Source organism: Cebus imitator, unplaced genomic scaffold, assembly GCF_001604975.1.
Source record: "Cebus imitator isolate Cc_AM_T3 unplaced genomic scaffold, Cebus_imitator-1.0 Scaffold345, whole genome shotgun sequence".
In the NCBI taxonomy this organism is placed as follows: Eukaryota; Metazoa; Chordata; class Mammalia; order Primates; family Cebidae; genus Cebus; species Cebus imitator.
Window position 1 is genome coordinate 1,749,621 of NW_016107660.1, and position 15,599 is coordinate 1,765,219.

Consider the following 15,599-nt stretch of genomic DNA (forward strand, 5'->3'; position numbering starts at 1 on the left):
GGAGTTGCAATCCTCGTCTCTGATAAAATAGACTTTAAACAAACAAAGATCAAAAGAGACAAAGGAGGACATTACATAATGGTAAAAGGATCAATGCAACAAGAAGAGCTAATGATCCTAAATATATACACACCCAGTATAGGAGCACCCGGATACAAAAAGCAAGTTCTAACTACCTGCAAAGAGACTTAGACTACCACACAATAATAGTGGGAAACGTTAACACTCCACTGTCAGTATTAGACAGATCAACGAGACAGAAAATTAGCAAGGATATCTAGGACTTGAAATCCAATATGGATCAAGCAAACCTAATAGACATCTACAGAACTCTGCACCTCAAATAAAAAGAATATACATTCTTCTCAGCACCACATCACACCTACACTAAAACTGACCACATAATTGGAAGTAAATCACTCCTCAGCAAATGCAAAAGAACAGAAATCATAACAAACAGTCTCTAAAACCACAGTGCAATCAAATTAGAACTCAGAATTAAGAAACTAACTCAGAACCACACAACATCATAAAAACTGAACAACTGGCTCTTGGATGTTTACTGCATAAATGATGAAATGAAGGCAGAAATAAAGATGTTCTTCAAAAGCAACGAGAACGAAGACACAACATACCAGAATCGCTGGGACACATTTAACGCAGTGTCTAGAGGAAAATTTATAGCAATAAGTGCACACATGAGAGGCAAGGAAAGATCAAAAATTGACACCCTATCATCAAAACTGAAAGAACTAGAGGAGCAAGATCAAAAAAAATCAAAACCTAGCAGAAGACAAGAAATAACTAAGATCAGAGCATAACTGAAGGAGATAGAGACACAAAAAAAACCTTCCAAAAATCAATAAATACAGGACCTGAATTTTGAAAATGTCAACAAAATAGACAGCCTGCTAGCCAGATTAATAAAAAAGAGAGAAGAATCAAATAGATGCAATAAAAAATGATAAAGGGGATATCATCACCAATTCCACAGAAATAAAAATTACAATCAGAGATAACTACAAACACCTCTATGTACATAAACCAGTAAACCTGTAAAAAATGGATAAATTCCTGGACACTTGCATCCTACCAAGCCTAAACCAGGAAGAAGGTGAAACCCTGAATAGACAAATAACAAGGGCTAAAGTTGAGGTAGCAATTAATAGCCTACCAACCAAAAAAAAGCCCAGGTCCAGATGGGTTCACAGCCGAATTCTACCAGATGTACTAAGAGGAGCTGGTACCACTCCTTCTCAAACTATTCCAAACAATCCAAAAAGAGGGAATCCTTCCCAAATCATTTTATGAGACCAACATCATCCTGATACCAAAACCTGGCAGAGACTCAACAAAAAAAGAAAGCTTCAGGCCAATATCCCTGATGAACATAGATGCAAAAATCTTCAATAAAATACTGGCAAACATCAAAACACACACAAAAAGCTTATTCATCACGATCAAGTAGGCTTCATCCCAGGGATGCAAGGCTAGTTCAACATACGTAAGTCTATAAATGTAATCCACCACATAAACAAAACCAAAGACAAAAACCACATGATTATCTCACTAGATGTAGAGAAGGCCTTCAACAAAATTCAACAGCCCTTTATGCTAAAATCTCTCAATAAACTAGGTATCAACGGAACATATGTCAAAATAATAAAAGCTATATATGACAAACCCACAGCCAATATCATACTGAACCGGCAAACACTGGAAGCATTCCCTTTGAAATCTGGCACTAGACAAGGATGCCCTCTCTCATCACTCCCATTCAACATAGTATTGGAAGCTCTAGCCAGAGAAATCAGGCAAGAAAAAGAAATAAAGGGTATTCAAATAGGAAAGGAGGAAGTCAAATTGTCTCTATTTGCAGATGACATGATTGTATATTTAGAAGACCTCATCGTCTCAGCCCAAAATCTCCTGAAACTGATAAGCAACTTCAGCAAAGTCTTAGGGATATAAAATCAATGTGCAGAAATCACAAGCATTCCTATACACCAATAAAACACTTAAAAAGAGCCAAATCAAGAACAAACTGCCATTCACAATTGCTACAAAGAGAAAAAAATACCTAGGAATACAACTAACAAAGGATGTAAAGGACTTCTTCAAGGAGAACTACCTCTTCAAGAAGAACTACAAACCACTGCTCAAGGAAATAACAGAGGACACAAGTAGATGGAAAAAACATTCCAGGCTCATGGTTAGGAAGAATCAATATTGTGAAAATAGCCATATTGCCCAAAGTAATTTATAGATTCAATGCTATTCCCATCAAGCTACCTACCATCCTCTTCACAGAACTGGAAAAATCCACCTTAAACTTCATATGGAACCAAAAGAAAGCCCGCATAGCCAAGTCAATTCTAACCAAAAAGAACAAAGCTGGAGGCATCATGCTACCTGACTTCAAACTATACTAAAAGCCTACAGTAATCAAAACAGCATGGTACTGGTACAAAAACAAAGATATAGACCAATGGAACAGAACAGAGGCCTTGGAGGCAATGCCACACATCTCCAACCACCTGATCTTTGACAAACCTCACAAAAGCAAGCAATGGAGAAAGGATTCTCTGTTTAATAATGGTGCTGGGAAAACTGGCTAGCCATGTGCAGAAAGCAGAAACTGGACCCTTCCTGATACCTTACACAAAAATTAACTCCAGATGGATTAAAAACTTAAACATAAGATCTAACACCATAAAACCCTAGAAGAAAACCTAGGCAAAACCATTCAAGACACAGGCATAGGCAAGGACTTCATGACTAAAACACCAAAAGCGCTGGCAACAAAAGCCAAAATAGACAAATGGGATCTAATTAAACTCCAGAGCTTCTGTACAGCAAAAGAAACAATCATTAGAGTGAACCAGCAACCAAAACAATGAGAAAAAATTTTTGCAATCTACCCATCTGACAAAGGGCTAATATCCAGAATCTACAAAGAACTAAAACAGATTATAAAAAAAAAATGCAAAAGTGGGCGAAAGATATGAACAGATACTTTGAAAAAGAAGACATATATGAGGCCAACAAACATATGAAAAAATGTTCATCACTGGTCATTAGAGAAATGCAAATCAAAACCACATTGAGATACCATCTCATGCCAGTTAGAATGGAGATCATTATTTTCTAGAGACAACAGATGCTGGAGAGGATGTAAAGAAATAGGAACACTTTGACACTGTTGGTGGGAGTGTAAATTAGTTCAACCACTGTGGAAGACAGTGTGGCAATTCCTCAGGGACCTAGAAATAGAAATTCCATTTGGCCCAACAATCCCATTACTGGATATATCCAAAGAATTATAAATCGTTCTATTATAAAGACACATGCACACGAATGTTCACTGCAGCACTGTTTACAATAGCAAAGATCTGGAACAACCCAAATACCCATCAATGAAAGACTGGACAAGGAAAATGTGGCACATATACACCATGGAATACTATGCAGCCACAAAAATCGATGAGTTTGTATCCTTTACAGGGACATGGATGAATCTGGAAACCATCATTCTCAGCAAACTGAGACAAGAACAGAAAATCAAGTATCACATGTTCTCACTCATAGGCAGGTGTTGAACAATGAGAACACATGGACACAGGGAGCATCACTCACTGGGGTCTGTTGGGGGGGAACAGGGGAAGGACAGTACGGGGTAGGGAGGTTGGGGAGGGATAACATGGGGAGAAATGCCAGATATGGGTGACTGGGGGATGGAGGCAGCAAATCACATTGCCATGTATGTACCTATGCAACATTCCGGCATGTTCTGCCACATGTACCCCAGAACCTAAGGTGCACTAAAATATAAATATACATACACACACACACACACACACACACACACATATATATATATATATATGAAAATACAAAAGCTGAACAGACCAGTAACTAGTAAGGAGATCAAAGCCATAACAACATGTTCTCTAACAAAGAAAACCCTGAGACCCAATGGCTTCATTGTTGAATTATACCAACCATTTAAATAACTAATACTTATCCTTTTCAACCTATGCCAAAAGATAAGAGTAAGAAGAGTAACAGAGTAATCCTGGCCATTTTACAAAATGAATATTATCTTGATACAAAAACTGGGTAAAGACATATCAAAAAAGGAAACTACAGGCCAACATCCCTGATGAATACTGATGCAAAAACCCTCAATAAAATATGAGCAAGCTAAATTATATAACACATTGAAAAAAGGTCATCATGACCAAGTGGGATTTAGTTGAGTGATGCAAAGATGGCTTAACATATGCAAATCAATCAATGAGACATATCATATAAATGGAATGAAAGACAAAACCATATGATCATTTCGCTTGATGCTGAAAAGGCATTTGATAAAATTCACACCACTTCAATGTTTTCCCCTCACAGTGTTAACTCTATGCAAAACATTCACCACAGTGCAGCAAAGCTCCTGGGGCCAGAATGCCTCTCTAGATTCCTCCTCTCCGGGCTGGCCATCACTGAAAGAAAGGCAGCAAACTCCCATCTCCCTGGGACAGAGCACCTGGGGGAAGGGGCAGCTGTGGGTGCAGCTTCAGCAGACTTAAACATTCCTGCCAGCCGACTCTAAAGAGAGCAGCAGACCTCCCAGCACAGCACTCAAGCTCTGCTACGGGACAGACTGCCTCCTTAAGTGGGTCTCTGACCTTCATGCCTGACTGAAAGACACCTCCCAGAAGGGATTGACAGACACCTCATACAGGAGATCTCTAGCTGGCATCAGATGGATGCCCCTCTGGGACAAAGCTTCCAGAGGAAGAAGCAGACAGCAATCTTTGCTGTTCTGCAGCCTCCACTGGTGATACCCAGGTAAACAGGGTCTAGACCTCCAGCAAGCTCCAGTAGACCTGCAGAAGAGGGGCTTGACTATTAAGAGGAAAACTAACAAACAGAAAGCAGTAACATCAACATCAACAAAAAGGACGCCCACAGAAAAACTCCATCGAAAGGCTAACAGCATCAAAGATCAAAGGGAGATAAATCCTTGAAGATGAAGAAAAACCACTAGAAAAATGCTCAAAATTCCAAAAACCAGATTGCCTCTTCTCCTCCAAATAATCGCAACTCCTCTCCAGGAAGGGCAGAAACTGGACAGAGAATGAGATTGATGAATTGACAGAAGTGGGCTTCAGAAGGTAGGTAATAAGAAACTCCTCTGAGCTAAAGGAGCATGTTCTAACACAATGCAAGAAATCTAAGAACCTTAATAAAAGGTTATAGGAAATGCTAACTAGAATAACCAGTTTAGAGAAGAATATAAATCACCTGATGGAGCTAAAAACATAGCACAAGAACTTTGAGAAGCATACACAAGTATCAATAGCCAAATCGATTGAAGAACAACTTAATGAAATAAAACAGGAATACAAGGTTAGAGAAAAAAGAATGAAAAGGAATAAACAAAGCCTCCAAGAAATATGGGACTATGTGAAAAAAACAAAAGTACAATTGACTGGTATACCTTAAAGTGATGAGTAGAATGGAACCAAGTTGGAAAACACTCCTCAGTATATTATCCAGGAGAACTTCCCCAACCTAGAAAGACAGGCCAACATTCAAATTCAGGAAATACAGAGAACACCACTAAGATACTCCTCAAGAAGAGCAACCCCAAGACACATAATAATCAACAGATTCTCCAAGGTTGAAATGAAGGAAAAAATGTTAAGGGCAGCCAGAGAGAAATATCAGGTTACCTACAAAGGGAAGCCCATCAGACTAACAGCAGATTTCTCTGCAGAAACCCTACAATCCAGAAAAGAGTAGGAGCCAATATTTAACATTCTTAAAGAAAATAATTTCCAGCTGGGCGTGGTGGCTCATGCCTGTAATCCCAGCACATTGGAAGATGGAGGTGGGCAGATCACGAGGTCAGGAGTTCAAGACCAGACTGGCCAACATGGTGAAACCCTGTCTCTACTAAAAAATATAAAAATTAGCTGGGCATGGTGGGTCATGCCTGTAATCCCAGCTACTTAGGAGGCTGTGGTAGGAGAACTGCTTGAAGAGGTGGAGGTTGCAGTTAGCCAAGATCATGCCACTGCACTCCAGCCTGGGCAATAGAGCAAGACATCATCTCAAAAAAAAAAAAAAAAAAGCATTTTCAACCCAGAATTTCATATCCAGCCAAGCTAAGCTTCATAAGCTAAGGAGAAATAAAATCCTTTACAGACAAGCAAATGCTAAGGAATTTTGTCACCACCAGGCCTGTCTTACAAAAGCTCCTGAAGGAAGCATTAAATATGGAAAGGAAAATCCAGTACTAGCCACTGCAAAAACAAAGCAAAATACAAAGACCAACAACACTATGAAGAAACTACATCAACTAATACGCAAAACATCCAGCTAGCATCATGATGATAGGATCGAATTCACACATAATATTAACCTTACATGTAAATGGGCTAAATGCCCCAATTAAAAGACACAGACCAGCAAATTGGACAAAGAGTTAAGACTCACTGGTGTGCTGTATCCAGGTGACCCATTTCACATGCAAAGACACACATAGACTCAAAATAAAAGGATGGAGGAATATTTACCAAGCAAATGGAGAAGAAAAAAAAAAAAGCAGAGTTTGCAATCCTAGTCTCTGATGTTAAAACAGACTTTAACAAAGATAAAAAGAGACAAAGAAGGGCATTACATAATGGTAAAGGAATCAATGTAACAAGAAGAGCTAACTATTCTAAATATATATGCACCAAATATAGGAGCACCCAGATTCATAAAGCAAGTTCTTAGAGACCTACAAAGAGACTTAAACTCCCAAACAATAATGTTGGGAGACTTTAACACCCCACATTCAATATTAGACAGATCAATGAGACAGAAAATTAACAAGGATATTCAAGACTTGAACTCAACTCCAGACCAAGCAGACCTAATAGACATCTACAGAACTCTCCACCCCATTTCAAGAAGGATTTCAAGAAGAAAAGAAGGGAGTAATCAAATAGACACAATAAAAACTGATAAAGGGTATATCACCACTGATCCCACAGAAATACAAACTACCACCACAGAATAATATAAACACCTCTATGCAAATAAACTAGATAATCTAGAAGAAATGGATAAATTCCTGGACACAAACACCTTCCCAAAAGTAAACCAGGAAGAAGTTGAATCCCTGAATAAACCAGTAACAAGTTCTGAAATTGAGGCAGCAATTAATAGCCTACCAAACAAAAGAAGCCAAGGACCAGACAGATTCATAGCCGAATTCTACCAGAGGTGCAAAGAGGAGCTGGTATCATTACTTCTGAAACTATTCCAAACAATAGAAAAAGGGGGACTCCTCCCAAACTCATTTTGTGAGGCCAGCATCATCCTGATACCAAAACCTGGCAGATACACAACAAAAAAAGATTTCAGGCCAATATCCCTGATGAACATCAATGCGAAAATCCTTAATAAAATACTGGCAAACCAAATCCAGCAGCACATCAAAAAGCTTAACCACACCATGATCAAGTTGGCTTCCTCCCTGGGATGCAAGCATGGTTCAACATACACAAATCAATAAACGTAATCCATCACATAAACAGAACCAATGACAAAAACCACATGATTATCTCAATAGATGCAGAAAAGGCCTTTAATAAAGTTCAACACCCCTTCATGCAAAAAACATTCAATAAACTAGGTACTTATGAAACACATCTCAAAATAATAAGAGCTTTAATGACAATCCCATAGCCCATATCATACTGAATCAGCAAAAGCTGGAAGCATTTCCTTTGAAAATCAACACAAGACAAGGATGCCCACTCTCACCACTTCTATTCAATATAGTATTGGAAGTTCTGGCCAAGGCAATCAGGCAAGAGAAATTCAAATAGGAAGAGAAGAAGTCAAACTGTCTTTGTTTGCAGATGACATGATTGTATATTTAGAAGACTCCATCATCTCAGCCCAAAAATTCCTTAAGCTGATAAGCAACTTCAGCAAAGTCTCATGATGCAAAATCAATGTGCAAAAATCACAGGCATTCCTATACACCAATAATAGACAAACAGAGAGCCAAATCATGAGTGAACTCCCATTCACAACTGCTACAAAAAGAATAAAATATCTGGGAATACAACTTACAAGGGACATGAAGGACCTCTTCAAGAAGAACCACAAACCACTGCTCAAGGAAATAAGAAAGGACACATACAGATGTAAAATCCTTCCATGCTCATGGTTAGGAAGAATTAATATCAAGAAAATGGCTATACTGCCCAAAGTAATTTATAGATTCAATGCTATTCCCATCAAGCCACCATTCACTTTCTTCAGATAACTAGAAAAAACTACTTTAAATTTTATATGGAACCAAAAAGAGCCCATATAGCCAAATATAGCCAAGACAATCCTAAGCAAAAAGAACAAAGCTGGAGGCATCACGCTACCTGAATTTAAACTATACTACAAGACTACAGTAACCAAAACAGCATGGTACTGGTACCAAAACAGGTATATAGACCAATGAAACAGAACAGAGGGCGCAGAAATAACACTATACATATACAGCCATCTGATCTTCAACAAACCGGACAAAACACTACACATATACAGCCATCTGTTCTTCAAGGAACCTGACAAAAACAAGCAATGGGGAAAGGATTCTCTATTTAATAAATGGTGCTGGGAAAACTGTCTAGCCACATGCAGAAAACTGAAACTAGACCCCTTCCTTACACCTTATACAAAAATTAACCAAAGATGGATTAAAGACTTAAACATAAAACCTAAAACCATAAAAACCCTAGAAGAAAACTGAGGCAATACCATTCAGGACACAGGCATGAGCAAAAACTTCATGACTAAAACTCCAAAAGCAATCACAACAAAAGCCAAAATTGACAAATGGAATCTAATTAAACTAACGAGCTTCTGCACAGCAAAAGAAACTCTCATCAGAGTAAACAGGCAACGTATAAAATAAGAGAAAATTTCTGCAATCTATCCATCTGACAAAGGGCTAATATCCAGAATCTACAAGAAACTTAATCAAATTTACAAGATAAAAACCACCCCATCAAGAATTGGGTGAAGGATATGAATAAACACTTTTCAAGAGGACATTTATGCAGCCAACAAACATATGAAAAAAAGCTCATCATCATTGGTCATTAGAGAAATGCAAATTGAAACCACAGTAAGATACCATCTCATGTCAGTTAGAATGGCAATAATTAAAAAGTAAGGAAACAACAGATGCTGGCAAGGATGTGGAGAAATAGGAACTCTGTTACACTGTTGGTGGCAGTGTAAACTAGTTCAACCATTGTGGAAGACAGTGTGGCAATTCCTCAAGAAATAGAAATTCCATTTGACCCAGCAATCCCATTACTAGGTATATACCCAAAGGATTATAAATCATTCTGTTATAAGGACACATGCACACATATGTTTATTGCAGTGCTATTCACAACAGCAAAGACTTGGAACCAACCCAAAAGCTTATCAATGACAGGCTGAATAAAGAATATGTGGTAGGCCGGGCGCGGTGGCTCAAGCCTGTAATCCCAGCACTTTGGGAGGCCGAGGCGGGTGGATCACGAGGTCAGGAGATCGAGACCATCCTGGTCAACAGGTGAAACCTCGTCTCTACTAAAAACACACACAAAAAATTAGCTAGGCATGGTGGCGCGTGCCTGTAATCCCAGCTACTCAGGAGGCTGAGGCAGGAGAATTGCCTGAACCCAGGAGGCGGAGGTTGCGGTGAGCCAAGATCGCACCATTGCACTCCAGCCTGGGTAACAAGAGTGAAACTCCGTCTCAAAAAAAAAAAAAAAAGAATATGTGGCAATATATACAATGGAATACTATGCAGCCATTAAAAAATGAGTTCATGTCCTTTGGAGGGACATCGATGAAGCTGGTCATCATCATTCTCAGCAAACTAACAGAGAAACAGAAAACCAAACACCACGTTATCACTCGTAAGGGGGAGTTGAACAATGAGAACACATGGACACGGGGAGGGGAACATCACACACCAGGGCCTGTTGAGGGGTGGGAGGCAAACAAAGAGAAAGCACTAGGACAAATACTTAATGCATGTGGGGCTTAAAGCCTAGATGACAGGTTGATGGGTACAACAAACCACCATGACACATGTATACCAATGTAACAAACCTGCACATCCTGCACACGTATCCCAGAACTTAAAGTTTAATAAAAAATAAAAACAATATAACCATTACACATAAGGAGCTCAAACAACTCTATAGAAACAGATCTAATAATGATTTTTAAATAGGCAAAAGAATCAGACATTTCTCAAAAGAAGACATATGAATGGCAAACAGGCGTATACAAAAAGGTACTCAACATCAATGATCATCAATGAAATGGAAATCCAAACTACAAGGAGACATCACCTCACCCCAGTTAAAATGGCTTTTATACAAAAGACAGACAATAAGTAGCAAATGCTGGCAAGGATGTGGAAAAAAGAGAACCCTACCACACTTGGTGGGAATATAAATTAGCATAAGCACAACTTTGAGAACAGTATGGAGGGTCCTCAAAAAACTAAAAACAGAGCTACCACGTGTTCCAGCAATCTCACTGCTAGGTATGCATAGCTTAAATACACAAAATACAACTTACTAAAAATAAATAAATAAAAGGATAATTACATTTAAACTTGAGTTTTAAAGGTAAAACTCAAGAAGAAAGGGCAAATCAGGGCCCGGTGGGTAAGAAATTTTGGGGGCGATGGGTGTGTCCTTATCTTGATTGTGGGGATGGTTTCACAGGTATATACTTACATCAAAACTTACCAAATTGTACCCTTTAAATATGGGCCATTTATTATATGCCAATAACACCTCAAAAAAAAGTTGTTAAAAAAAATCTTTTTAACTCCTAGATTTAAAAAACTATAAATTATTATTGGAAAGATATACGATGTTCATAAATTGGAAAACTAGATATTATAAAGATTTCAGTTCTCTTCAAATTGACCTGTAGAAACCATGTAATCTAATCACGATCCCAGATTTTTAATAATTTCATTTGCTGATTTCAAAATATATATGGAAATGCAAAAGGCAAAGAACACATAAGACAAGCTTGAAGAATATCATGAAAGGAATTACTCTATCCATATCACAACTATAATATAAAGCAACAGTAATCAAGATAGTAGAATAGTGGCACTTTGATAGACAAAAAACCCGGGGATCAAGGAGTCCAGAAACAAATGCTTGCACATACGAACAACTGATTTATAACAAAGATAGGACTGTAAAGTAGTGGGGAAAGAGAGGTCCTTTTAATAAATGGAACTGAATCAATTAAACTTTCATATAAAATGTATTTCTCCTAATTCATACCACAAGCAAATGCCAATTCCAAGTAAATATCACACCTAAATGTGAAAGGTAAAACCATAAACTTCTAAACAATTACATCAGAGAACATCTTTGTTATCTAAGTACAGGGAATGACTTCTTAAACAGATCAAAAAAGTACTAACCACAAAAGAAAAGATGGAAAATTAAACTGGATTAAAATTCGATGGAAGGTCCCATTAAAAACATTATGAAAACTGAAAGAAATAGCTGCAAGATGGGAGATGGTATGTGCAATACCCAAAACTGACAAAGTGCTCATACAGAAAATAATATAGGCCAGGCATGGTGGCTCACAACTGTAATCCCAACACTCTGGGAGGCCAAGGTGGGCTGATCACCTGAGTTCAGGAGTTCAAGACCAGCCTGGTCAACATAGCAAAACCTCATCTCTACTAAAACTACAAAAAAATTAGCTGGGCGTGATAGTGCACGCCTGTAATCCCAGCTACTCAAGAGGCTGAGGCAGAAGAATCACTTAAACTCAGAAGGTGGAAGTTGCAGTGAACTGAGATCATGCCATTGCACTCCAGTCTATATGACAAGAGTGAAACTCTATCTCAGAAGAAAAAAGAAAAAGAAAATATATAAAGGCCTCCTACAAAACAAAAACAAAAAGACAATCAACCCAATTGAAAAGTGGACCAAAGATGCAAACTGGCCTTTCAAACAAGAAAATAACCAACGGCCTACAAACATATAAAAATACGTTTATCATCAGAAGTAATCATGAAATGCAAAAGAAAACCAAAATGTGATACCATAAACATCTATCATAGTGGCCATTATTAAAAGGACAAATAATAGCAAGTGTTGGAAAGAACAGCAACATGCATTCTCATACACTGTTATTGGGAGTGTAAATTAGTGCAACCACTTGGGAAATCTATTTTTTGGTGTCTACAGAATTTGAAGGCATCTGGGATCTGCACTCCATGTTATATACCATCAGAAATGCATGCACATGTAAACTAAATATTGAATAAGAGTGGTCATAGCAGTATTATCCATAATAGCCCCAAATTTAAAATAATCCAACTGTCTGTAGCTATCGAATGTTAAAATATATTGCCATATAGTCACACAATGGAATACCAAGGAACAATAAAAATGAGCCAAATGCAAGAATCTGACACAAAACCCATAAATATTATAATCCTAATGATTAGCAAAAGAAGTCAGAGACCAAAGAAACATGTCCTATATGGTGCCATTAATACAATGAGTTCAAAATGGGAAATTATAGGGTTAAAAGCCAAAATAGTGATTACCTTTAGAAAGCAAAGAGGAATTGGTAATTGGAAAGAGAAATGGGAAGTTTTCTTGGATGCTAGTAATATACCATTTCTAGATCTGGGATGTGATTAAATAGGCATGTTCAGCTCATGATAATTCATCAAGCTATACCACTGATACATGTTTTCTTTACGTATACCTCCAAATTTTTAAAATTAAAAACAAGAATAAAAGAAGATAAAGCTTCAGCAGTTTCCCTTGTCACGTAACAGGTTCCACTCTCAAATTTATGAGACAGAATATTACTTAGGAAGTTAAAGAGGACTTTAGAGCAGCATGCTTAAATGTGTACTTCAGCTCTTATTTAGTATGTAAATCAGACAATAGCACAGAGTTCGTGCTGTGTGAACTACTGCAATTAACTACGAAAAGCACCAATCTGTTAATCTCAGAAAAGACCTTTTCTTGAAGTATGTGATGTTTTAGATATTTTGGTACAATTTAAATTGAAGGTGTCCTTCGTAGGCCAGAAAAAAATCTACAACTTTATGCAAAAAAAGAAATATAATCTATCTTGACATCACACATTAGCTACCGCATTGCCATACATTAATTGCAAAGATGTTGTCTACTTCAGCAGAAAAGTATTGTATCTTCACCTTTCAAAGGCTCTTCACAAAATGCTTAATACCAAAACCACAAAAGAAAAGTACTTTTATGTAGCCAAGTGTTTATTCATATTTTTGAAATAGGTAAATTTCACTACAAGAGAAATTTTCAAATATCTTATTTTCAAAAAGATCAACTAAGTTGCACACTAGATATTGACCAAGAGTGGTCATCACAGTATTATCCACAGTAGCCCCAAATTTAAAATAATCCAACTATCTGTAGCTATAGAATATTGAAATATATTGCCATATATCCATACAACAGAATACCAAAGAACAATAAAGATGAACAAAATGCAACTAAGTTGATCTTTTTGAAAATAGGGTATACCTATCTCTTAGCACATGCAGCCAATAAATTCAAACTCCAAAATGAACTCAACATATCCATGTAAGGAACTATAAACAAATTAACAACTGGAGAAAAATTATCCACTTTTACTAGGAAATTTTCAATTTGAATAAAATATATTAAGAAAAAAATCCTGCCAACTTTCCTTATCTTGAAAAAAAAAAAAGGTATTACGAGAAATGAATACACAAATAAATACACTCCTGAAGTTGACAAATTTGCAACCGTTTAGGGACCATTAACAGTTTTCTCCTAAAAAGAAAAACTGATGATATAAAGAAATGAACACTATATAGATTCTATTTTTTTGCTTTAATTCCACCAAGGATGGTGATTTGATAAAAATAAATCACTGAACAATGAGTGTCAACAATATGACTCTGAAATAATAAAGCTTGGGAATTAGGAGTATTTTCAACTGGAACCATATCAGACAAAAACAGACAGCAAAGAGGTCTTTGTAGCAATTATAACTTACACATGTGAGATGACCTGAAAATGGGCAGTGCCACAAAACCACTGTGAAAAGCATTCTGCATTCCTCAAATATCATTTAATAAAAACTATGGAAAAATCACAGAGCCAGGAAAACTTAAGTTATCTTTCAAATAGTCATGATAAACTCAAACAGTTAAAACAAATGTTGACTCTATCTCTAGTATGCTAATACTGTAATGTATTTCCCTAAATATAAATACCAAATAAATATACATAAACATAAATATACCAAATATAAATAGCCAAAATTCACGAACATTTTTTAAGAGCTACAAGAACATACTTTTAGACAACATGGGACACATCGCCCAAAAGGTTAAAATCTACTAAGCTTCATTGTAATTATGACCAGCCCACCTACCCCCTATGTATGAAATAAAACTTTTTATTGAAAAAGAGGTCTCACCACTTCTTGTTTCTGGGCTTCATTAAGTTTTTCAGTCAATTCTTCCAAAGCCCTTTTTGTTTCGGCATCCGACCTCAGCCAAAAAGAAAAAAAAGATTTTTACTTGGATATTTAGAAAATGTACAGAACTAGTGAAATGTATAACATGACAATTATGTTATTACAAAACATTCTACTCTAGTGGTTCTCAAATGTTATAAACATCTGAAACACCTGGAAGGCTTGTTAAAACAGACTCCTGAATCCCTCCCTCCGCCCCCAAATTTCAAATCAGCAAATCTCAGATGAGGAGCAAGAATGTGCCTTCCTAAAATCCCTAGGTGATGCAGGAATAGAGGTCTGGAGGTCTGGAGACCAAACTCTGAGAACCACCACTACTCTGGAACATCACCCTCAATAAACAAACATGTTGCAATATCTCCCATTTTAAATTAAGAAAAAAGTAAGAGAAAGGGACAATAGAGAACAAAACCTCTTGATCTTACACCCTCTTTCTAGCAATTCATAAAGAAATTATCTCCGAGTGTGCTGTACAAACTCTATCCTCACTAACCTCCCATTACTTTGTTTCTCATCAAATTAATAACATACATGATAAACAAAATAGTGCAGAAACATTTACAAAGAAAAGAAAAAGCCTTTCTTTCTTGCACTGTCTTACTTCTGGCTACCCTTCCCTCCAGGAACCACGCACAACTATTCCCATTATTAATTATTTTGCTGGTTACCTTCATCATGTTCAACACGAGACATTTTCGATTGACTCTTTTGAAATATTTAGCTCATTCTCTAATTTCAGATTATGTTATTACTACTTTTAGTTCTGTTGGTTACCTGCAGAGTTTCACGTAATGTATTTACACATCTTATGAATTTTATGAATTATTCCATCCTATGAAATTGATAGAATTGATGTTTTGTGCTCACATTTTAGTCAGCCTCACACTTGGATCATAACTTCCTTGTGCTTTCGTTTTTTCCACGCTTTCTCATTATCTTTTGGCTTTATATGTGCCTTACTTATCACATCATTGATATTTTCC

The 15,599-nt window shown here is 37.0% G+C and overlaps 1 protein-coding gene across 2 annotated transcripts in view; it reads right to left on the minus strand.

Moving 5' to 3' along the window:
* Positions 1-15,599, minus strand: part of CEP128 (centrosomal protein 128) — a 458,914-nt gene that overhangs the window by 386,603 nt on the left and 56,712 nt on the right. For both annotated transcript variants that reach the window (XM_017505934.2, XM_037730456.1), the window contains exon 8: positions 14,557-14,629. In XM_017505934.2, the coding sequence (XP_017361423.1) occupies positions 14,557-14,629 (73 nt within the window). The remainder of the gene's footprint in view (positions 1-14,556; positions 14,630-15,599) is intronic.